Genomic DNA, 23,472 nt, shown 5'->3' on the forward strand with positions numbered 1-23,472 from the left:
ATATTTACGCTACGCCATGACCATAGACTGTAAAAAAATAGGCCATGACGCACTACACTACTTCTGCCATCATAAATTTCGTAAGTTGCGCATTAGGGGATTAGTTATTTTACTTTGTAACGTGTGAAATATGAATAGTTTTCTTACACAAACTCATTGTTTTGCTTCAGAAGGCCTTTATTAAACCACAGGAGCTGTTTGGAGTTCTTATATAATGGATGGATGCACTTTTTTGAGCTTCAATCTGTTGGTTGCAACTTGAAACTTGGAAGAGCCAGGATATTTTATAATATAACTCCGATTGTATTCGTCTGAAAGAAGAAAGTCATATACACCTAGGATGGCTTGAGGGTGAGTAAATCATGGGCTAATTTTCATTTTAAAGTGAACTAATCCTTTAAGTTGTTCGCGGGCGGACAACGTACAACATAGGCATTTGCATTACGCAAATGTATCTGCTAGTGACGTAGAACCGTAAAACAGTAGGATTCGGACGAAAAATTACTCATAAAGATTGCACTTTCCACTTTACAACTTTGCAGAACGTTTACATTCACAAACAGCTATATTACACACTGCATGAAAGAGAATATTCGAAAAACCATACTAGGGGCACTTTAATGACACTTTGCAAAATTCTAAAGGTGCGGAGACTTATATTTCTGTCCTCCTGTCTTTCTGCAGTGGACGGCTGCACTGATTGGTCCGTGGACTATCTGAAGTACCGGGTGTTACACGGAGAGCCGGTGCGGATAAAGTGTGCTCTGTTTTATGGTTACATCAGAGCCAACTACACCCAGGCACAGAGCATTGGACTTAGTCTGATGTGGTACCGGAGTTCTGGGTTGGGACATGGCGATTTTGAGGAGCCCATCTCCTTTGACGGGGTACGCATGAGCAAAGAGGAAGACGCCATCTGGTTTCGGCCTGCTGAGCTGCAGGACGCCGGTCTGTACTCCTGCGTTCTGAGGTGAGAGAGTGAAACGTGCGCACATGTGTATGCGTGAACACTCATATGCTTAAATATGCAAATCCACAGGGAGACACACGCACACACTCTGCCTTTCGGACATTAGCCGGTTCTGGGAATATGCTTAACTTCCTCCTTTGATGTTTTTTGATTGTCTCTCAAAGCCTTCAAGAAAAGCGTCATGCTGAGAAAATTAGCTTGTGTGTATTACTGTATGTGTGTATGGTGTGTGTGTGTGTGTGTGTGTTAGGGTTGTGTGTCTGTATTTGAATCTTCTCAGGGACAGTAAAACTGGAAGTGAAATAAGTGAGCGACGGCAGAGGACAGTGAGACGTTCTGTCATCCATCAATCAAACACTGACACTCCGGCACTCTCCTATAATGCCGCAGGCCACTGTCACACATATTAAACAGTCAGGCAACTCTCCAGGGTCCTCATTTGCTCAGGTTCCAACTGAGTTGAGGTCAAAGCAAATAATATACTCATCATATTCACTTTTGCATCACAAAATGTCACTCATATTGTATATGTGTGAGTGTACCAAAAACAAAAAAAAAACAGAAAGAGAGAAAAAGAAGAACTAAACATCATACAGATTAAGGGGTCGTTTACATTTACGTTGATTGTTTTCAACTAAAAACGGAAAACTTTTACTTGGCAATGGCATTTTGGCGGCCTGAATACACAAACTTAGAAAATGGGATTCAAAGTTCAAGTTTTTAAAAAAGATTGTTATCGTCTCCGTGTAATCAACAAAAATGTGAATTTGGGAAAACAAAGATGTAATGCACATGCGTATTTTGTTATCAGTCTATAGGTGAGTAGTGTTTCCTTACAAAGTGACATCGCCAACTACTGACCATGCCGGCCATACCGGCGTGATGACTCTGATTTTCAGCCAGATGGAACTGGATAAATATTCTGAATGTTCCGAATCGATCCAGTCTGACTTCTGACCTGTAATGCTGCCTGAATCAGAATCATACACTGTTCGTTCGTTGACCAGAGGAGAACTCCCACTGAGCCTGGTTTCTCCCAAGGTTTTTTTTTTTCCATTCTGTCACCTGATGGAGTTTTGGTTCCTTGCCACTGTTGCCTTTGGCTTTTGGCTTGCTTAGTTGGGGACACTTAATATTATTTATCTGCCTGCATTGACACCATTATATAAAAACTGAACTGAGCTGGATGATGACATCAATGTATTCTCCAGAGCGGCTGTATAGAAAAACTAAATTAATACAACAAAATTAATACTTTATAACAAAAAAAAAAATCACTGAACTTACTTAAGCTGGACTATGACACTATTTTCTTCTAGATCTGCTGTACATTATTTTCCTGTTATCACTGTTAATTTGTATTGTTAAAAGCGCTATATAAATAAAGGTGACTTGACTGGCCTGGCATGCATAATACAGCGTTTTTAGTAGTTTACGTGGATCCGTGTGAAAATACGTGAAAATGCATAGAAAAAAAATTCAGTTTTTAGTACGTCATTGTCATGTAAACGTGCCCTTAGAGCGACATGAGGTTGAGTAAAGGATGTGAACTATCCTTTTAAATAAATATACATTGCATTCAATACTTAAAGGTATTGGTAAATCCAAATCCCCCCAAAAATCCAATCTAATTTGAAATACCGTTTTTTTTGTATTTGTATGCCCGTTCACAGCAAGAGCGATAACTATAAATATAACTATAATGATAACTATATTAGTGTCCACAGCAACACACATTAATGCTCTGTTTATCAAGTGCTCGCTGCAGTTATGTCGTCTGCCTCTTTAAAAAGTCGGGATGAATCCTGTTTGGCTGTTTTAATCAGCTAGAAATATCTTTCTGAAAGTGATTCCAACAATATTTTTCCTCGTTGGGGTGTGGACTTCCCTATTTTCACAGTATTAGAACAAGTATTCAAACGTTATAGTCATTGTTATAGTTATCGCCCTTGGTGTAAACGCCCTTGTATGTTAGCTTTAATGTTTGAATCTTAGAATTTCTTACGTACTGCCTTTTCACATCGGTAATGAAATTTTGATGATTTATGTTAGTCAGTATGATTTAGTTAGTATGCACAGCTACTTTAGAATGAGTGACAATGGAGAAAAAACTGTTTTTGTCAGCATATTTTTGAGATTACAGCATTTACCAGCAATGAATAACAGCCTAAATTAACTAGACAAACATTGATCCCCTAGAAACCAATTAATTGCCACTAGTTGTCACTTATGAGATTCCAGTCCAGTTAGGATGCTGCCTAAGAAGGAGGCTGCCTGTGTAGGCTTTTTTATGAAGAACCCAGTTAACAACAGGAAATAGAGTTGTTGTTGTGTTTCTTTCCTCTGAGACTGTCTTTGAGCTGATTAAACCATAAACAATAGTTTTCAGCAACACACCGACAGGAGAGAGCAGATATTTTAGTATTCTTTTTAGGTTTATAGGGTGATAAAACAAGACTCTGCTGACATATGTGAGTGTCTGAAAATAGTGAGCGTGTAAAAATAGTCTTTGCTATACGGTTAATAGGGCAGAAAGAGAGCTTATAGGTATTTTTTGGAGATAATTTGTTTATGCATTTTACGAAAGACAAGTGCATTGCAGGTTGCCGCCCCAAGCACACTGTAACCATGGTAACCCGGTAGGAGGTTTGAGGTCATTACACTGAAAAGGTCAAATTTCAACAAATCTTATCAGCAGCTATTAAACTCAAAGCCCTTGGACAAAACAAACACTAATGCACTTTTAATGGAGACACACATCAATGTAGAGAAGTGTGTGTTGACATGCAATGCTTCTGAGTTACAGAGTGTGTGTATAGGTGTGTGTGCGTCTGAAGATGCGTTTGGAGCTGTGTAATTTAGTTTGACTTTGAATTTAATGCAAACAAAATGCAGGGTCATATAATGAGAATTTTTTTCTTTTTTTATAAATAAATAAATGCTAATTGTACTATGAAAACATACTGTAATTTTTATAACTCAATTTTGGCTCATTCCATACTTTCACATCTTTGATATAAGTCTTCAGCAAAAAAAAAAAAAAACACATCTAGTTTAATTCTAAGGGTCAAAGAGAGGGTGGAATATTAATTTCGACATGTTTTTCTGGTGAAAAACATTAACGAACATTATAAGTGGACCTCAGGGAAAATGTAAAGTGATAAAAAATGTATGAAATGACCATTTAAAACCTTTGAGAAAATATTCATTTGCTTCTCATATTCTGTCAGTAAAACGCTAATTATTTGTGTTCCATCGTGGTCAAATTACATCTATAAAACCTAGAATAAAACCTGATTTAATTTGTTAGTGTATAGGATCTGTGAGATAACACGTTTAATGTCTCTGGGTGAGTATGTGTTAATCTGATTGCAGAAAGCACAGTTTTTATACTCTGTCTGTGTGTGTGTGTGTGTGTTACAGGAATTCCACGTTTTGTATGAAGGTGTCTATGACTCTATTGGTTGCCGATAATGACACAGCAGGATGTTATAACTCAAAACTGCGCTACACTGAGAAAGGCGAACTGGGAAAGAGTAAAGACATCTCCTGTCCTGATATCCAGGATTACGTTCAGCCTGGGGAAAAACCGCAGATAACGTGGTACAAGGTACGGTGTAAGATACTCTGTGGTGAATTCACTAAACAGTTCACCATTCAGTGCACAAACAGCATCTTAATAACAAACCACCTGCAATCCAGCGTCATGGCACCTGTCCCCTGAGAATTTAAATTAATCCATTGTTATTCTTTTCAGTGCAAACACACCTCCGTTTTATGTAAATTAGAGTTATTATACTTTGTCTTATTCACAAAAGTTAGCGCTATTTGCCTAGGGCAATTAACAATGTGCTTTTGCCGCACATTCAAAGCCATAAACAGAAAATTATTTAAAAGAGAGTGTTTGTGTACATTTTCTATCGATCATGGTAGCAGTAATTCATCAAATGATGATCAAATTAGCATAAGAGCGTTATAAAATACAGTCGAGTGCATTTTCTGCATTTTAAAGAGCCAATTCAGGTGTCTGGATCGCTGCGTTGCGACCCACAAGATCAAGAAATTGTGTTTAGCACTGATTTTTGTGGGGCGTGTTTGTGCCATTACTTGATTTGCATGCTGTCGGCAAGCACAGTTATTCTTATTGAATTCCCCTATGAGTTTTTTCATTATGAAAATATACAAATGTGTATACACATGCAATATGGTGCAGTCTCTTTGTTTCTTTATAGTTTTTCTCTATTTCTCTTTGCCTGCGGGTGTGCAGGAGTGTAATGTGCAGCAGTGGAGGAGTAGCGTGCTACAGACCGCAGACTTGCTCTCCATACAGGAAGTGAGGGAGGATGACATCGGCAACTACACCTGTGAGCTGGTTTTCGGAGGCTTCCTGGTGCGGAGGACGACCTATTTGAGCGTGACAGGTAGTACCGTGTGACGTCTCTTCAGTGTGTGAGAGCACTTGCTGTGATTGTCTTGCTGAGAGGGGTCGGGAGTCTTTCGGAGCGTGTGGTATTATTCTTTTTTTTTTGCTTCTTGTTTGGTTTCAGGCACACTCACTGTGTCATGCTTTTGTTAACAATGACTTTGGTGTATGTATCATTAATGCACAAGTTTTCAGTCTATTCTTCACGCAAAGCTATCATATGATTTCAGAAGACTCCGAATATAGTATGTGAGTCATATCGACTGCTTTTTTGAGCTTGATAGTCAAAGTCATCATCCCTCATTTATATCCTTTTATGTTTCACGGGTATAAAAAAATAATAATCATACAGTTTAGAATGAGAGTTATTTTTAAAAGACATTTTCTGTAATTGAATGTATTGTTGATGTATTTTTGCAACACAGACCGAATACAGAAAATAACAGGACAGTGTAGATAGTGACAAAAAGGTTTTTCTTTTGTTAGTGTTCATTAGTGTAGTTATTCACTATTCAACTAAAAAAGTCAATAAAAACACAAACACTAATTATTAAACTTCAGTATGTACCTCGTCCCTCATTTTATGATCTACACTTTAAACCATATTCTATTAAATTTACAGTAAAAAACGGCAGCTGTGATTGCAAGAAATTCACCATATAATATATACAGTGTAACAGTGAAAATGTTTCAGGTATTACAGGATGGCTTATAGGTGCCTGTATATTTTACAACTTATAACTTATAAGTTATATAATGATAATACATTAGAATTTGCTTTGTACTGCAATATTTACTGATAACCACCATAATGATACAGGTTGTACATTAGAAAGCCACATGAGGATTCAGGGTTCATCGTAAATGGCTTGTCCATAAAATATGGACAACCAAACAAAACATTACACATGTACACACGACACTAAAATAATTAAATAATTAACTAAATAACAAAGTGTTACACAAAACAACCTAATGCACATTATTGGCATAACCTGTACTGTTGAACACCTGAAACGGTCCTTTTACTGTTTTTCACTGTAAATTATATGGCAATTCATAGTTTTTACTTGCAAAAACCATGCATTTGACTGTATTTTACAGTAAAATTGCTTAAAACGTGATGTTAAACCAATTACAATTTCACTGTTAATGGTAAGATATATTTACAGTGTTTTTCTGTAAAAATTACCGACATTTATTACAGTGTATAGAGATAAAGAGGCAAAAAGTATTTTGTGCAGACTTGCACCAGGCATGTAAAATAGCATTTAGTGGCACTGAAATTATACACTGCAGCTTTAAATAATGTGTATACAGTAACCAGGGTCTTTTAATATAAAATGCAGTGATGAAGTGGTTAATGAAAACACAGCCATTTTTATTTTATTTTTTTCATAGGCTTTTGGCCTTTAGGATAGCCAAGAGAGGCAATGAGGAAGAATGAAGATTGAGTTTTGACACAAGGCCACAACTGCTCATGTGTGTCGTGAGCATGTGCTCTTCCCACTACACACATTTGATTTACCACTCTACACTCACAATAACAGAGATAGAGAGAGATATAGAATGACATTTATACAGACTCAACACTAAGCCGGCAGTGGAAAGGTCATTTTCACCTATATTTTTACGTTTAAACATCTCTGTCTACGATTAAACATACTTTTATTGGCCCCTTGTGGATTCTGTCCTTTCTGCCACTATAGCAGGTCAATAAAACGGCACATACAGGTGAAAAGAGGTCAGATGTTATTCTCTCTTCCTTCCTAAACCCTCATTCAGCTGAAACCTATTAAAACACTTTGCGCTGCTTTTCCCGTGCTCATTTAAAGCCTATTTTAGGATGGCATTAGACTCTCAGGGACGATTTCCTGGATGGAACTTATAGTCCGGGACAGCAAATGATTCTCAACGGAAAAACCACCATTAACAGTAAAATTTAGTCCGTAGCTTGATTTAACCCTCATCACGGAGACAGTGTTTTGATGTTAGGAGTCGTAGTTACAGCAGAATCAAAGCACTATAGCTCAATTTGTTTTGAGCTGGTTACAGCAGTACGTCTCTATAATTGCTACAGAAACTTGCCTCGATGGTACATCTCTGCAGCGGGTTATCTGGTGGAGCTGCCTGTGTGCCCGAGGGAGGAAGTTAGCGGAAGAACACAGAATCATTTTCTTGTTTTTGAGTACTTACAGACAGTCTATTACTGCGGACATGGTTTTCGACAACAACGATTGGAGCGGTGGGTCTTTTTGTGCGCGTGGATTTCTGAAAATCTGAAGCGTGAAACTGACCTACAAAAATACACGCCCAATGATGTGAATCAGTGCTATTGTACATCCTCACTCAAGGCAGAAAGCCAAAAATGTGTTTAAACAGTTAATCATGCACATTGCACACACAAACAGAGAAAAAATGACTTCCTGTGTGAGCTGTATGTGTGTATTTGGGTGTGAACGCCATATCAGTCATAGAAACTGATTATTATAGTAATAGGAGAGAGAGAAATAATTCAGGCTGGTTTTTAACTGGTTTCCTTTCAGTACACTACCGTTGTCCTATGATATATCTGCAGGACACAGGAGTGTCATGCTCTTGTAGAGTCTGATGTCCTGCACATTGACCTGGCTGGTCCGCTGCCCTCTTTCTCACCCAGTGATTCATCATGCTTTGCCTGTAGTTGGAGAAAACAAGATAATGTTACAAAGACAGACAAAAAAAGGAAAAAGTCTGAATGTGTTTTTATATTAGATAAATGGCAGCAGAGAATATAAAATCATTAGAAATGGTTGAGGTGCTCAGTAATGAATACAAGCGTCAGATTTTTTTTGCAATAAGGAACACTTAATGGGACAAATCATATTTATTTTTTTATATCACTTCATTACATAAGGCTATCAAATCGTGTGGGGGAAAATGTCTCTGAAACCAGCAATTTGTGAGGGAACTTATTTATACATATGGTTACAGATATATATATATATATATATATATATATATATGTGTGTGTGTGTGTGTGTGTGTGTGTGTAATTTCCCTTACAATATATATAATAAATATTTTATTATATAAAATATTTTTTTTTCAGTGTCAGACATTTACTTTCCATCCCATTTAATTTTCTCCAGCCCATCTTATTTTCTAGCACCTTTCAGTTTATCATGACTACCCTGAAAATGAATTATTCATAATTCTGGTTATTCATTATTATTGTATTTTACTTTGGGCTTTTGCTTTGAGCATGCCTTAGTAACCACAGGTCATATAAAATGCTGTTTTTACATATTAAAGTTGGTATCATGTCTCAATAAATGAATAGGCTACTTTTAAAAGAACAGGAATGTCCTTGAAACTATCATTTAATAATATCATTCAATGACAATACTGTCATTTCTTCTAGAAAAATCTTTAATAGTTTGATTATTTGCCCTAGAGAGCAATGTGATTAAAATGGAGATCAAATTGAGGCTTTTACACAAGTTACCTGCTAGCTATTCTAAAACCCCTAGTTATCTCTAATTCGTCCATTTTTATATTTTTATTCTGCCAAGGAATTTTAGAAGAGGCGTCCAGCTTCCGGATGCAGAGCTGTGTGTTGTTGCGCTTGCTGGAAAACAGTTTCCAAAAGTAGCTTGCATTTCCTATTGCTATTTTAGTACAGACAATGTGGTTTCCATGGACACTTGCGTGGTGTCCATGCCAACGGCAGGTTTGGAGCAGTGTAAGCGTGTGTGCCCAGGAGGGACTTGCGACAGAGTGTTCCAGGGACAATGCCAACCTTTCTTTACCTCTCCCACCTTTACCAACGGTCAGACGAGGACAGTCGCTCAGATTCGATCCAGTCGCCCATATATGACGAAAGGGTTTGTGGGTACTGTAGCCTGCAGGGGAAGCGTTGCTGAGTGGCAGGGTAGGTATTAAATGGTTACAAAATGATACACGGGTAAGAGAGTGTTTGTTTGTTTATCCATTGATCTCCATGTTGATTGGAGCCCCGTTGTCTTGAAATCCCCAATAGTGCAGTGGGGCTGCGATAGCACGTTCTTTACACATGCTCCCAACACCTTGCATCTGTCAAGTCTAATCAGGACAAGATAAGTGTGTGTGTGTTTGTGTGTGTGTGTTTTGTGTAAGTGTCGGGGTGTGTGTGTGTGTGTGTGTGTGTGTGCACATGTGCCCGTAATCAGCAGAGAGTTATGTAATCATATTTAATTAAGGAATAATTACAGATGCCGCTAAGTGAGAGTGCGACAACTTAACTCTCTCTTAGTCACCCAATAATGCACACACACACTCTCATTTTTCTGCATGTTGGGGAATTTCCAACACTGCCATTTTATTTGATCCTAACAGGAACATATTTTATTTTTATTTATTTTTAATTTAGGTTGTATTTAGCTCATTTTAAGACCTGCTAACCACCAGATGATTTTTTTTATTATGTCCTTATACGTAAAACCGTAGAATCCTTTCACCCAATTAGCTTACGGCCCTGCACACACACGCGGCAGTAACACACATTCCACCTTTTTTACATTCCACTCCAGTAGTTCTTCCCCTCAGAGCTTCCTTTTATCTCACAGTTTATTTCTCAAGGACATCTGAACAGGAATAATGCATAGCATGAAAATCTCTGTCATCACTGAAAACAGAGTCAGATATTTTGAATGCTCTACAAAAGTGAATCGTATCCAGCGCAGTGTGCTGCAGTGATCGCAATGAATACGTTCTCGTGTTCTCCCAAGCATCAAATCTGCCCTAGTTTCGCCAGCGAACCGTGCTCTCTGGCTAATGCTAGGACACTTTTGCAGGCTAAAGTTCACACAAGGTTTATCTTGTAGTTTAAGCCGCAGCTAAGGCTGTTAGGTGTGGGTTACATCTGTGTTCTAGAAAAGGTTCTCAGACCGTTTAAGTTGCGTGTTTTTGATTAGCTGTTCCCTTGTTTTGGGTTTATATGTAATGGAAAAATTGTGTTTCAGCAGTCAGAAGAGCATGTGAATTATTTACCCTGCACTGCACAAATAGTTATGCAATATGAACTATGACAGAGAGAGATTAAAAATAACTGTCTGGGTCTTACATCAGAATCAGAGGCAAAATTAAAATAAATGCCACAAAATAATGATTTCTTAATATTGATTGAAATAGTATTTATTGTATAGCAGTGCTCCACAAATCTGCATGAATGGGTCAAACTGGAGAAAAGGGGCCGACTAATAACAAAGTGAATTATTCGCTCACTCGGACGACATCCCTTTCTGTCAGGTTAACATCAAAATAGACTTAAAATGACGATCTATGAATGAGACTGTTTTAGGGACTTATCTCTTACCACTTATCTCTGTTAAATAATTAAAGCTGCACCTCCCTGTGCGATCATTATGAAACCTTCGGTGTTTACAGAGAATTTGTTGACTGATGATCCAAAAAGAAGATGACCTTTAATAATAATAGCCAAACAACATTTATCAAATCATTTATTATCTTTTTTTATTTAATAATAGTAATCATTGGATTTAATTATAATGATAATCATTCATATTAATATTAATATTGCCTCATTCCAATTATCTAAAAAAGTATACAATTTAAGTGTGCGTGTGTGTGTACAGTGGCTAATTCGACACTTAAAGCCATATTATGACACAACGATTTATGAATGTTATTGCATGAGGCATTGCATCTATTTTTGCTATTACTTTCAATCAGCTGATTGCAAGATCATTTTAATGGAGCTTAGAGTCAGTTCCCATCAGTTTCACACAGGTGCCTCTAGTGATGCTGTGTCCCATTCAATTCGTAAAATCAGAATGTCCAGAATGTGCCTGGAAAAGTGCAATAGAGCGGCACTCGACTTGGAAACGTGCATCTATTCTAATGCATAGACGTTTATACATTTTTAAGCATGTCCAGTTACCTTTTGAGGCTACATACGTGCATGCCAGCGTTTTGCGCGAGTTTGAATGTGCTTACGTGTGTTTCTGGCCGTGTGTGTGTGTGTGTGTGTGTGTTGGTGAAAAGGAGTTGTGAACCTCAGAGGGATCCTGCGCTATCACACCTCTCCTACTCGCAGTCTGTCAATATATCAGTCTCAAACTCCGTGAACTCATCTCACACACAGAAGCTACTTTACGGATGTGTGTGAGTGTGCGTGAAAGAGAACAATAACACACAAACAGAGCATGAAGGAATTTAAAAGCGGACGGATTCTTGTAGTTTTTTCTGGGTTGTAGCTTCCCCCCTGCTGAGTGTAACCAGTCTCCCCACCGTGCTGGCTTGAGTGTTTTTATTTCTCTCCTCTTCTGCATCACGCTATCCTTCCATCACACTCATCCCTTGCTTCTAAGCCAACCCACATTTCCACTCTATCTCTATCTTTTCATCTCTCTCTCTGTGTTCTCCTCTCTCAGGGACGGATTCACTAAACAGTTGCGCCTTTTTTGCATCCAGTATTTTAATGCAAAAAATAGCTGCTTATTCACTAACTATCACAATCAGGTTGAACTATTTTGATGCTTTTTAGTGCGAAGACCTCCTTTATATCTAAATTCAGCACCGAATTTGTGGACGTTAGTGAATTGGGCGCTCAAACAATGCAGACAGTGTTCGCAAATAAATGGTGCTGTCAGTGGCCGCAATTCAATCTTAGTGAATTCTCCTCTCTGTCTTTTTACTTTTAGACATGGAGACGATAGCATCTTCATATTGAGGGTGTTTGTCATGGTTGTGGGTTCGAGTCGTGGTGACACTACATTGCTCATTGCTTAGATTAGCTGTGTAATTGTTCTACCAGACAGCAAGCAATTTGTATGGTGACTCATCCTCTCTCTCTTTCTCGCCTTCTCTCTTCTCTCTTCTCTCGTCCTCTCAATCTCTGCATGTCCTCAAGCTGCGTTTAAAGCATGTTATGATAGTTACAGTCTTGACAGGCTCATTAAAGACTCTCATATTCTCAAAAACAAATTATTTTAAAGGAATAGTTCACCCTAAAATTAAAAATGAGTTTTCATCATTTTCTCACCCCCATGTTGTTACAAACTCATATGACGGACTTTCTTCCATGGAACACAAAAGGATTATTCTGAAGGTTGTGCTGGCTCTATTTTCCATGCAGTTACAATGAAGGTCACAAGCTTAAATAAAGTACCATAAAAGTGGTCTATAAGACTCGTGAGCTGCATTACAACTCTTCTGAAGTCATTTGTTGGCTTTGTGAAGAAGAAACAAGCCAAAATCGACGTTGTAATTCACTTCACCTTATAAACCACTGAAACCGGTCATAAGCTTTATTCAGACAGTAATAGTTTACCCCCACCACCACATAAAAATCCCCAGCTGAATTACCGACCGTTTTTTGACAAATACCAAGGTTGTGTGGTAATTTATTTGCTGTCCGAAAGCCACATCTCTGCCTTTACTAAAAGAAATAAATCTGTTGTAAATCCATTTTGACTACTGCATGTTAAAAGTACTTTTATTTTTGAATTTATTTTACTAGTCAACCCAGTCAAAACTAAGGGGTTGCATTAACTTATTTCTGCTAATTAATTTACATATTTTTTAAATTACATCTATTATCCCTTTACAACAAATCTAAATGTGTTTAAGGGATAGTTCACCCAAAAATGGGTGTCAATTTTGTCATTGCCGAGTTCACGCCCATAGGTTTAGTTACCTATGATCACGCGCGTGAACTCGACAATCGACTACTTTGGACTTCGACCGAAAACAGGATGTAAATACAGGTATTTGCGCTGGCTTAAATAACATCATTTTTATTCTTATCTTTCACATCTACTGCAGTCAGATTCACTCGTGTTCACTCTGAAGGAATCACTCACATTGGCTGTGCACTTGTAATGACACATCAAGGATATTAAGAGGCTAAAAGCAGGTTTAAACATTGCCCCATTGAAGTCAACAGGGTGCAAATTTTAAAAAGAGGATAACACGGTGTAGGCAACACCGATTTTTGTCGTTGTTCTCTGTATTGACAGCACTCCAAATGTACAAAAAAATGAGCTCAATGTTAAAATTGACCGGAGTTCTCCTTTAAACAACTTGAGGGTGAGTAAGTAACAGGGCTCAACACAATAAGGACTGCCAGAGTGAACGACGCTCGTGAGTTGGCGGAACTGTCACGTGCCCGATCGGGCCAGTGCTGTAGGGGTGGTTATATATACTATATATCGTCAATGATATTGTTTTTGTTGATTTAACGATCTGACATTATCGAGTATGTCCCTCTCATTACAAAAACCAAACAAAAACACACCTATTGAGTGCACACGCACACACTACGTGATGTAACGTTAGTCTGGTAGATTATTAGACTAGAGCGCGTGCACATAAAGTGTATGCTTTTACGGCGTGATTGAGTCAATTAAAATGCACTTAGATGCAAAAAAATGCAAAAATGCCTCTGTATGTCTTATATTTTTATATAATTTAATATAGTTAACCAATATATTACACGAAGAACGCCGTTTTTCTCCAAATATCAGCATGATTACAAATGTGACTGATTTTATACAGAGTACAGTTTAATAAACAATTTTATATTAAGTGACTTACATTTTAGACATCAAATCGCCCGTTTCGCTCTATTCCGCCAACGAAAATAGTTCCAAACAAAGTCCACAGCACTGGGGCCCGTTCTTCGTACGTTGCTTATTACATCCGAGATCAAATGACACATCCAAGATGATTTCATCGTGCTAATCATAATCCGGCTAATTGAGTTCTTCGAACACACTTGCCGGATAGGATTAGTATCGCTGGATTGAGTTATCTGAGATAACTGCGCGTTCACGCGCTGGCTTAAAAGGGGATATGTATCGATAGTGGAAACATTGATCAGCAACGCTGCCATTGGCTGCTCAGCGTGGCCAAAGAGCGCGCACAGTTTTTCTCATATTATATCTATGTTTTTTCTCCTCAGCAGAGCAAGAACTAATAGTCGAAGTTTATTCGGAATTTTAATGTTTTAATCAAAACGCCAGGGAACACCTCAAAGTCTGCAAAAGCCAGGAGAGAGGGCTGGCAAAAAGTAACAGACAATTTAATTCCGTTAGAAGTGGCCATGTTAAATGTTTTTATCACTTATTAGCCTATATTTTTGTATTTTAATAATTGCATAATTACTTTGTTCATTGTAATGTCAGAGTCACCACACTAGAATATGGGAACAAATAAAAGTGAAGTACAAAAATATTCTAATGGTAATTTTTAGTTATATTATAGTCTCTTTTATGAAAGGCACTGTTAAATAAATGGTTGTCTGTTTATAAAAGCAATCAAGAAAAAGGCTGAGAAAAAAAAAGATCTTAGTAGCCTACACTGTATTTTTGCTGCATTAAATTAAGGCTGTATAGTCATTTCAGCTGTTAAATCTTGAGCAATGATGAATTGCTTTGACTTGTGGAAGTAAAAACTGATAAACTTATGTTAATGTAAAAATATGTATTGAAGAAGAGTTCAAAAAGAGTTATTGATCACATTTTTCCCAAGTGTAGTTCATTGTAATGACATTGTGTTTTCCTCTTTTGTGCACTTTTACATAATACACCAACACTTGTTAACTTAAGTGGACATTTTCTAACTTTCCAAAGGAAAGAAAGTATAAGACTTTGTAATGTCCATTTGTTTCCATTGCACTGGACAGTGAATAAACCCTCTCAGATAACTGTCATATGGAGGAACTAGCCTTACCTGCAAGTGTGCATAAATAACTTTACTTCATTTATACTTGTATGCTTTATGGCTGAAGAAAGGCCTAGAGAAGAGTCTGCACAGACAGAGGAGACATATGCCTACAGGTGGGCAGTGGATAGCCAACTTTTCCTTTTATTTGTTGCATGAGGCATGTGTCTAATATCTCTTGTTGCAGGCACTTGACCACTGGCTTTTCTTTACAAAGAACAATTGAAATAAAACTCAAGGAACTAAGCATATTTGTCTTTTATTAAACATTTAATGAAAAGTGTATTTTTTTTTTTTGGCAGTGTTGTGTAATATGGCACATGCAAATGCAACAATGTCACAGGCCCTGTCAGGTGTGCAACCCTCAGACTTTTCAGACACTGAAATATTCCCTTTAGTTAGCCAAAGTTCATTTCATTGTGTGCCCTTGTCCTGGAGCTGCATTGTAACTGGTTTGGGTCAGGGAATGGGGTCATAAAACACCTGTCTGCAGGCAGGAACATGTCATAATCACCTATGAACAAATGCAGTTCTGTTAGGATCAGCATAAGTGTATGTAATACAGTGAGCTTGATATTTAATTGTGGAACTTTCCTTACCACTTTCAAATAATGTGCATAAATGTGAATCTCTGAAAATTCTTAAGTCATACACAGATCCTGACCATTTTGCTTTCACATTTGTGATATGGAAGATTTGTCAACTGCCTTTTTTTTATTTGATATAATATTATTAATCTGGAATATTAAGAATCACAATAGTAACTGGGCTGCACATTTACATTGTGAACCCCCTTTCTGTTCACATAATCCCCTTCATTGAGGCCTTGAAGGCAGTCTAGCCTATAAGCCTGAGTGACATACTGTAATCAGCATGGTCATGATCGCATGATCTTCATAAAAAAATATTTAAATAGTCTAATAAATAGTAGGCTATAGTCTAATAATAAATAAAAATAAATAAAAAGCTGCTTAAAAAAAACTGATTTACATTGGGTCTTCAGTGGCTTGGAAATGCCAAAAAAAAAAAAAAAAAACTGTTTTTTAAACCTAAAAGCGCCAGGTAAACTCCGAATGACACGACAAACAGCACTTTCCATCAAGTTCTCCGCATCTCCAATAGTGTAAAGGAAAGAGCCACTCGCAATAGAGGGTTTTCACGACGCGTCATCAATCCGGAAGTCGGCCATTTTGGAGGCACTGAACGTAAACAGTGCCATTGAACTGAACGGACTCGCAAATTTGGCTGATTATTGCTTCTGAAAAATGGTCAAGTTTTGGTCTGTACTCATCGGTCGCACCGAGAAAAAACATTTCTAGTTCTATAGACTGCCGAAAGTTAAAGAGAAGAGTGCAAAAAACTGATGAAAGATGGCGTTTGTGGTTGAGAGAGGCACAGCATCAGCCACATGTGTAAATGAAGCGTTAACTATGGCTAAAATTTTGACGTAAAATAGTTAACTATGGGTACATACACACTGTCAATCCGATTATCTTTGTATCCGATTGGAATATGATCTAAAATGATGTCCACACTGTATTGCAACTGTTCAGGTCCGATTTGTGTGTCCACGCAGCTCTTTGACAACACGGCAATGATGTTGCGTTGATGGAGGGGTTTGCATTTGCAATATAAATGTTTTCTTATTTAAATTTTACAATATGGAGATGTGTAGCCGCTGCGCTGGACTACTGCGTCTCGAGCTGCAGAACTGTAGGAGGCTGGTGTATGCACAACTCTTTTTCCGCGCCGGTTTCAAAATACTTTTCAAAAATAATAATTTTCTGCTTGTTCGGCACTTTGCAACAACACAGCCTTGTTTCGGCAGCGACTTTCAGCATGTTCCCTATAACAACGTCTGATGTTTACATTTTACGTGGCGTGAGAAAGTCACATAAACCACGCGAAAGAGCGTTCAGACTGGTGGATTTCCTGATATGTGATTTGAATAGGATATTAAACCACATATGGATGTAGCTTGAAACGGATTTCATGTGCTTTTTTTTTGGACTGACAATCTGAACGTAGCCAATGTCGAAATAGAAGTAAGGACTAGTTGGAGAAGCTAGCTCGTTCAGATCTTTACCACATATTACCTTAAGTTTGTCAAAATGTTGAGCTCTTTCCTGCTTTAAGTCCTTCTATATATGATTTCGCAGCTTCCATGTGTTGTTCCCGTGGTTTAGACATCAGAAATTAGTGTAACAATGTGTTCAGTAGTACATAAACAGTGCAATTCATGCTGTTGTTTACATCCGAGTACCTCCAATATGGCCGCGCATCCGGGTAACTGACCAAATCGTGACGTAGGTGAAAACCCTCTATTAATCTTAGGGTACAGTTTGTGCTGTAGTTAAAGCCCGACTCCGACAAGTCGAAAATAAATGTGCGTTTCCAACAAATTAATAATGTAAACGACAATCTCATGAGTCACGAGGAAAAAATATATATATCAGAAAGTGCACTATCGCACTGCGCTGGACTTCCCGTATCATCTCCGTTTATGAGCCGCAGTCTAATCCTGTTTACATGAAATAAGCCTGCTCCCGAGCAGGTTTAAGATTGCGCACCTGTTGCTATGACAGCAAGTCCAGGATGAGCGTCGAAGAACCAAACAATCCAAGATCATGCCAAATCGTCAACAATCAAATCCAGCTAAGTGAGTTAGCGACGTACGAAGAACGAGCCCCTGTTTTGCGTCTCTGAGCAACACATGACGTGTATTTTTACGGAATGAATCAGCTTTTCGAATGAATCAGCTGAATCAATGATTCAATGACTCACTCATTAAGCTTCCTTAACGGATGAATCAGCCGTTTGAACGAATCGGTTGAATCTCAATGGCTCACTCATTAACAGTGACTTGCTGCCACCTCCTGGCGGATTTAATTTCACATTTAAAGTATCTTTTCATTTTTTAAATAATTTAAAATAACAGTATTTAACGTTTTATATGTTCAACATTTCAAAACATCATTTATGCATCTTTAACTGCTCTTCAGATTAATTTTAATAAAGGTTGATCTATAGTTATATAGTTGTATACATTTCCTCCACCTGAAAATCTCCTGTTTAAACCTACATAAAAAAACCTGAAAAGCACTGTTTATTTAATTTATATGTTTGTTCTGTTGTATTTATTTTTGCTATTGCTCGTAGTTTGATTATTTGTTCCCATTGTTTTACTTACTGTTTAAATTAGTTAATCTAGTAGCTTTTGGTGTCATAACCTTATTTATTATGGTTACATGTATCAAAAATAACAAGAACAATACTAGGCTTGTTTTATAGGCCCATTTTCTTTTCTTTTACTCTTTTTTTTTTTTTTGTGGGGCCAGTGAAAATTTTGGCAGGGCAAGTAAAAATTTGAACCAACTGGGCCAGTAGAAAAAATCCTTAGCGTTGAGCCCTGAAGTAAAAAATGTTTCATGTTTTGGGTGAACTCCCTTTAATATATTAGATTATCCAAAATTAAGCATTACCAGATGACAATTTGTTATTTAATGTTTATTTTGTTTTATTTTTCAGCGTAAAACTAAATTGTGATGTACACCGTTACTATGATACTGGTTTTCTCATAATGTGATTTAAGACACACCATCTTACTGTTCTAATGTGTCCATTTTCCTTATAACTTTAAAAGGGAAATGTGCTGCATGGGTCAACAGTGAGATGTGTATATTCTGGAAGCATAATTCATTAATTTGCTGTTTGCTATCCGTCAGTCACCCGGAATAATCCGTCGGGAGGGGCCGGTGCTCTTTCCTCCGCCGAGTGAAAATTGGATTTTGGATGAGCGATCGCGCGGCTTAAACTTCCACCAGCTCGCTGTCTATTAAGTGCACCCCCCACGTCACGCACACACACACACTCACAGCCCAGAACCAATCTGGAGCTGCGACAAACACACAAATATACATCCTCGAGTTTTAAGAGTTACATAAAGCCGAATGCAAACGCACATGTATGCAGTGGCATGGTGCGTGTAGTATAACCTACAGCAATCCTGTGCTTGGGAAAAGCCAACTGAACAAACACAGTCAGCATAATCACCAGAGAGAAAGACACGTACACACCTCTGACTCGAAGGAAATGAGCTGGAATTTGGAGCATCATGCCCACATGGGGAGAGGAAGATCTGGAGAGAGAAAGGGATGTGGGGAGGATTGATTTATGGGGGGGGGGGACAGAACAGAAACGAGAGAACTGGGGAGACCAAGACAATTCTCGCTGAGATGTTGATGGCAAGATGCTGGAGTTTACTCATCCAATCACGAACGTGTGGGCTGAGAGAGGGAGAGAGTGTGTGCTTCATCAGAGGTGCTTGATGTCACTTAGTAAAAATAACGCTCTGTGTCTGTTTCAGCTCCTCTGACTGAAGAGCCCCCCAGGATTCTGTTTCCCTCTGAAAACAAGCTTCTCGCCATGGATGTGCAGCTTGGTAAGAACTGCTTCCGTTTGTGTTTGTGTGTGTGTGTGTGTGTGTGTGTGTGTGTGGGTGGGGGGGGATGGGTTTGTTCGCAAAGGCATGTGCTATTTTTGAAAGAACATAGTATGTAATATGTACACTGTGCACAGTATGCAAATATTCTGAATGCATGGTTACCCGAATGACCTGCTACATTTGTAAAATTATGCAGTATAGAACCAGAGCACATTGCGTGGAATATTGTATCCCATGATGCATTGCACTTGACTTGACCTTTTATTTCCAGGGTGACAAAAGAACTGGAGGCGATATCAATCATGGTTTTTCACGATTTGTCTGGTTGATTCATTTTTTTGATGGGTAATGATGTTTAAAAATGAACAAAAATAACTATTTGTTTCCGAGATGCTGACTGGAATGCTTGCTGAATTAAACATTCAACCAAATTCAAACAGTTGCGCCATTTTAGCCAAAGTGTTTCTGAATGAAATGCTTCGTCTGCTTGTCACATCACCCACTTCTCAAAATAAGCAGGGCATCTTGAGGGGGCACCAGTGACGCATGGTGCTTCTGCTTCTGTCAAGTGCTATACACTTTATCAGTGTACTCTACCATTCAAATGTTTGGGGTCTGTAATATTTTTTTTTATATTTTGGAAAGGAGTCTCTTATGCTCACCATGGCTGCATTTATTTGATCAAATATACAGTAAAAATGGTAATATTGCAATTAAAGTGTTAAATAACGGTTTTAAAATGTAATTTATTCCTGTGATGGAAAAGCTGAATTTTCAGCATCATTCCTCCAGTTGTCAGTGTCACATGATCCTTCGGAAATCATTCTAACATGCTGATTCAATACTCAAGAAACATTTCTTATTATTACATGTTAAAAACATTTGTGCTGCTGAAAGGTTTTGAGGAAACAGTGTTACAATTCTTTTTAGGATTTTTTGATGAATGTAAAGATTAAAAGAACAGCATTTATTTTAAATAGAAATCTTTTGTAACATTTTAAATGTATTTTCTGTCACTTTTAAGCATCCATGCTAAATTAAAGTATTCATTTCTTTCACACAAAAAAACTCACTGACCCCACACATTTAAATGGTAGTGTATATAATAGTTCGATATATACTATTTTTACAAAATCATCAGAATTTGATGCAATTAAAGTTTGCATCAAATAATGTTTTGTTTAGCACATTATCACTTACAGAAAGCTGGCAGTATATTGAATACTAGGCTACTTTAAAAATGTTTGTGAACACTTTCTACTGATCATGGCAGCAGTTAATTAATTAAATAAGTATGGAATTATCTAGAAGAGCGTTATAACCAGGCATATATCCAGGTGTTTGGTGCAGTTGAGTGCATTTTTGGCATTTTCAAAAAAAGCCGAGTTGCTCTACAGTCCCAGCAAAATAACCCTTAATTGCGGTTCTCTGCTGCACCCTTCACAACTTAAACTCAATTTTTGCTGATGGAAATGTGCACAGGACAATTGGAGTGCTGTTACTGAATCAGGTGCTAACGCAATAGCAGAAAGTGCATGCAAATAGTGGGCACAATTCATTTTTAATCCATGAATTTTCCTCTTAATGTGGTGTGCTATTTCCAAATACTATCATTTTTAAATAGGCTACTGTGCAATATACTGCGGAGTAAGCCGTACAGTAGAATTCCATTCCCAACACAGCCGGTGTGGTTTTTGTATTTTGCATTTGTATATTTGTATTTGTAAAACGAGAGAGATTGTAATGGATTTACTCACAAAAACACAAGCGAAACAATTTCAACAAATGTGTGATATGTTTCTGTTATTGAAAAGACGTCAAACTGTTACCAAAGGAGACTCATCGAGAATGTTTAAACTCATGCCATGCACAGTTATGCACTAACTCAGCAGTAGCAGCATTTGTGTGTGTGTGTTTGTGTGTGTGTTGTTAACGTTTGAGAAAGGAGTTCCCCTGCTAGACAGATAGCTGCTATAGTCAGCATTATGATGCTATGTTGTTTACGCTCTGAATGGAAGTCGTTCTCATAAATGCAAATCCTCTATGCTAATTATCTGCTGTTGTCTCCCAACAATAGCCGCTCCATATGGTGCCGAAACATTCACTGGGCCTTCTTTTGGGTTTTCACTGTATGTGTGCGTGTTAATCCGAGCTCCTTGTGCATGTTAACACACGCATACCATCCGTTTTAATATATGTAATGGATGGAGATGTGCTTGTACGCGCATGTGCGCTAGTCCGTTAGCGTGTGCATTGAACTGAACCGTGTGTGTGTGTATGTGGTGGATGGAGCCGCGTCTGTTTGTTTGGCGTAGGCTCTGGATCCAGGCATGTTGGAAACAGGAGCAGATTGGAACATATTGTGGCAGCGCTGACCATGTTCTGCCTTCAGAATGAGCAGAGAGAGAGCAGTACACCACTCATCGACTGGAGACACACTGAAGAGTGACCACATGATGAGTAATTTTGAGGCTTAGACGTGTGTGCATTGTGGGCAGCTTAGCAGTATAATAGAAACCATTTGAGTCGAACTTTGTCGCATTGTGATTGTGAATGTTGTTGTTGTTGTTGAAACTGTTCAGTTTCATCTCTCTCTTTTCTCAGTTCAATTTCAGTTCAGTTGAAATATACATTTTGCTGCATCATGGGAACTTTTAGAATTTTAATTGAAATTGTTCAGTCAATTTTAATGTCGTCTTGGATTTGTAATGACACCTAGTGGCGAGGATGTAGCATCACGCAAAGGTTTTCAGTTACCGATGTAATGGACTTTTATCAGTCAGCCATGATTAATTTATTCTATAAGCGAAAGTATACAATAATTGGGATATAACATATATTTTTACGCTGATCATGTGATTTCAACAAGGGCGGCCTCATAAAGCGACCTGCTCCATGTAAAATAAAACCATTTTTAAAAAGCATTGATTTGTTTATGTATAAAACTTTTGTAATGTTGCAAATTACTTATTTCACCTTTAAAGGTACACTGTGTAGGAATTTCTCCCATCTAGCAGTGAAATTGTATTTTGCATTCAAACGAATAGTGCTCTCTAGCGCCTCACTTTTTCAAATGCGTGTTGCAACTACAGAAACGTGTGGAGGTAGGCTAGTGCTTTTTGTCCCTCTCTGCTATTATAGTTTTTCAAAATGGCGGAACAACATGGAAGCTTCCTTGGACTTACCCGTCCAATGTAAATAAAGATAAGAAATTCTTCGCTTACGAGGATAAGTCAGATCATTGGCAGAGGTCATTTTACACCAATGAGGACATATTTATGAATAAATACATTGATTTTAGCTAATAAAATACTTTAAAAAACTACACAGTGTACCTTTAACAAATTGAATAAAATATTTCTCCAGTAAGGGCTAGTGCAAAATATTTGTAAAAAATAATTGGTAATGAATAAAGTATCTATTAATTTAACAAATAATTTAATCAAACTAAATTAAGGCAACATTAACTGAACTAGACATTTAGAATAATGTGAAGAAAAATATTCCCAAAAAATTTGTTAAAGGGGTCATGAGTTGCATCTTCCTTTTATAATTGTATAATGTTTCCTGAGGTCCACTTATAATGTTAGTATTATTTTAAATAAAAAATTTCATAATTTAGAATTATGATTTTAGCCTGCTGATTTGAACTCTCTGTTGAAAGGGGCGTGTCTGCTGTGAGACTTCAGTGTAATCACTGCTGTGATTGGCTAACATCTTGCATATGAAATAAGTATTACATGTCAAACACTCTCAAACTTTTTTTTTTTTTACTATTACAGCTGTCGAGATTAACTAATGGTGAAAAGTGTTGATTACAGCATTATATTTCAATCTACTCCTGTTGCATGAAAGGTTGCAGCGATGAGCATTGTACTCGATGTTGAGCGCATGAATACAGTGCTCGATTTCTGCACTCTCACGAATGCT

The 23,472-nt window shown here is 37.7% G+C and overlaps 1 protein-coding gene across 2 annotated transcripts in view; it reads left to right on the forward strand.

Moving 5' to 3' along the window:
- Positions 1-23,472, forward strand: part of il1rapl1a (interleukin 1 receptor accessory protein-like 1a) — an 88,745-nt gene that overhangs the window by 44,947 nt on the left and 20,326 nt on the right. For both annotated transcript variants that reach the window (XM_084421735.1, XM_084421736.1), the window contains exons 3-6: positions 685-970; positions 4,394-4,580; positions 5,238-5,391; positions 19,465-19,539. In XM_084421735.1, coding sequence (XP_084277861.1) covers positions 685-970; positions 4,394-4,580; positions 5,238-5,391; positions 19,465-19,539 — 702 coding nt within the window. The remainder of the gene's footprint in view (positions 1-684; positions 971-4,393; positions 4,581-5,237; positions 5,392-19,464; positions 19,540-23,472) is intronic.

This window comes from Rutilus rutilus (genome assembly GCF_951802725.1).
Source record: "Rutilus rutilus genome assembly, chromosome: 10".
Lineage (NCBI taxonomy): Eukaryota > Metazoa > Chordata > Actinopteri > Cypriniformes > Leuciscidae > Rutilus > Rutilus rutilus.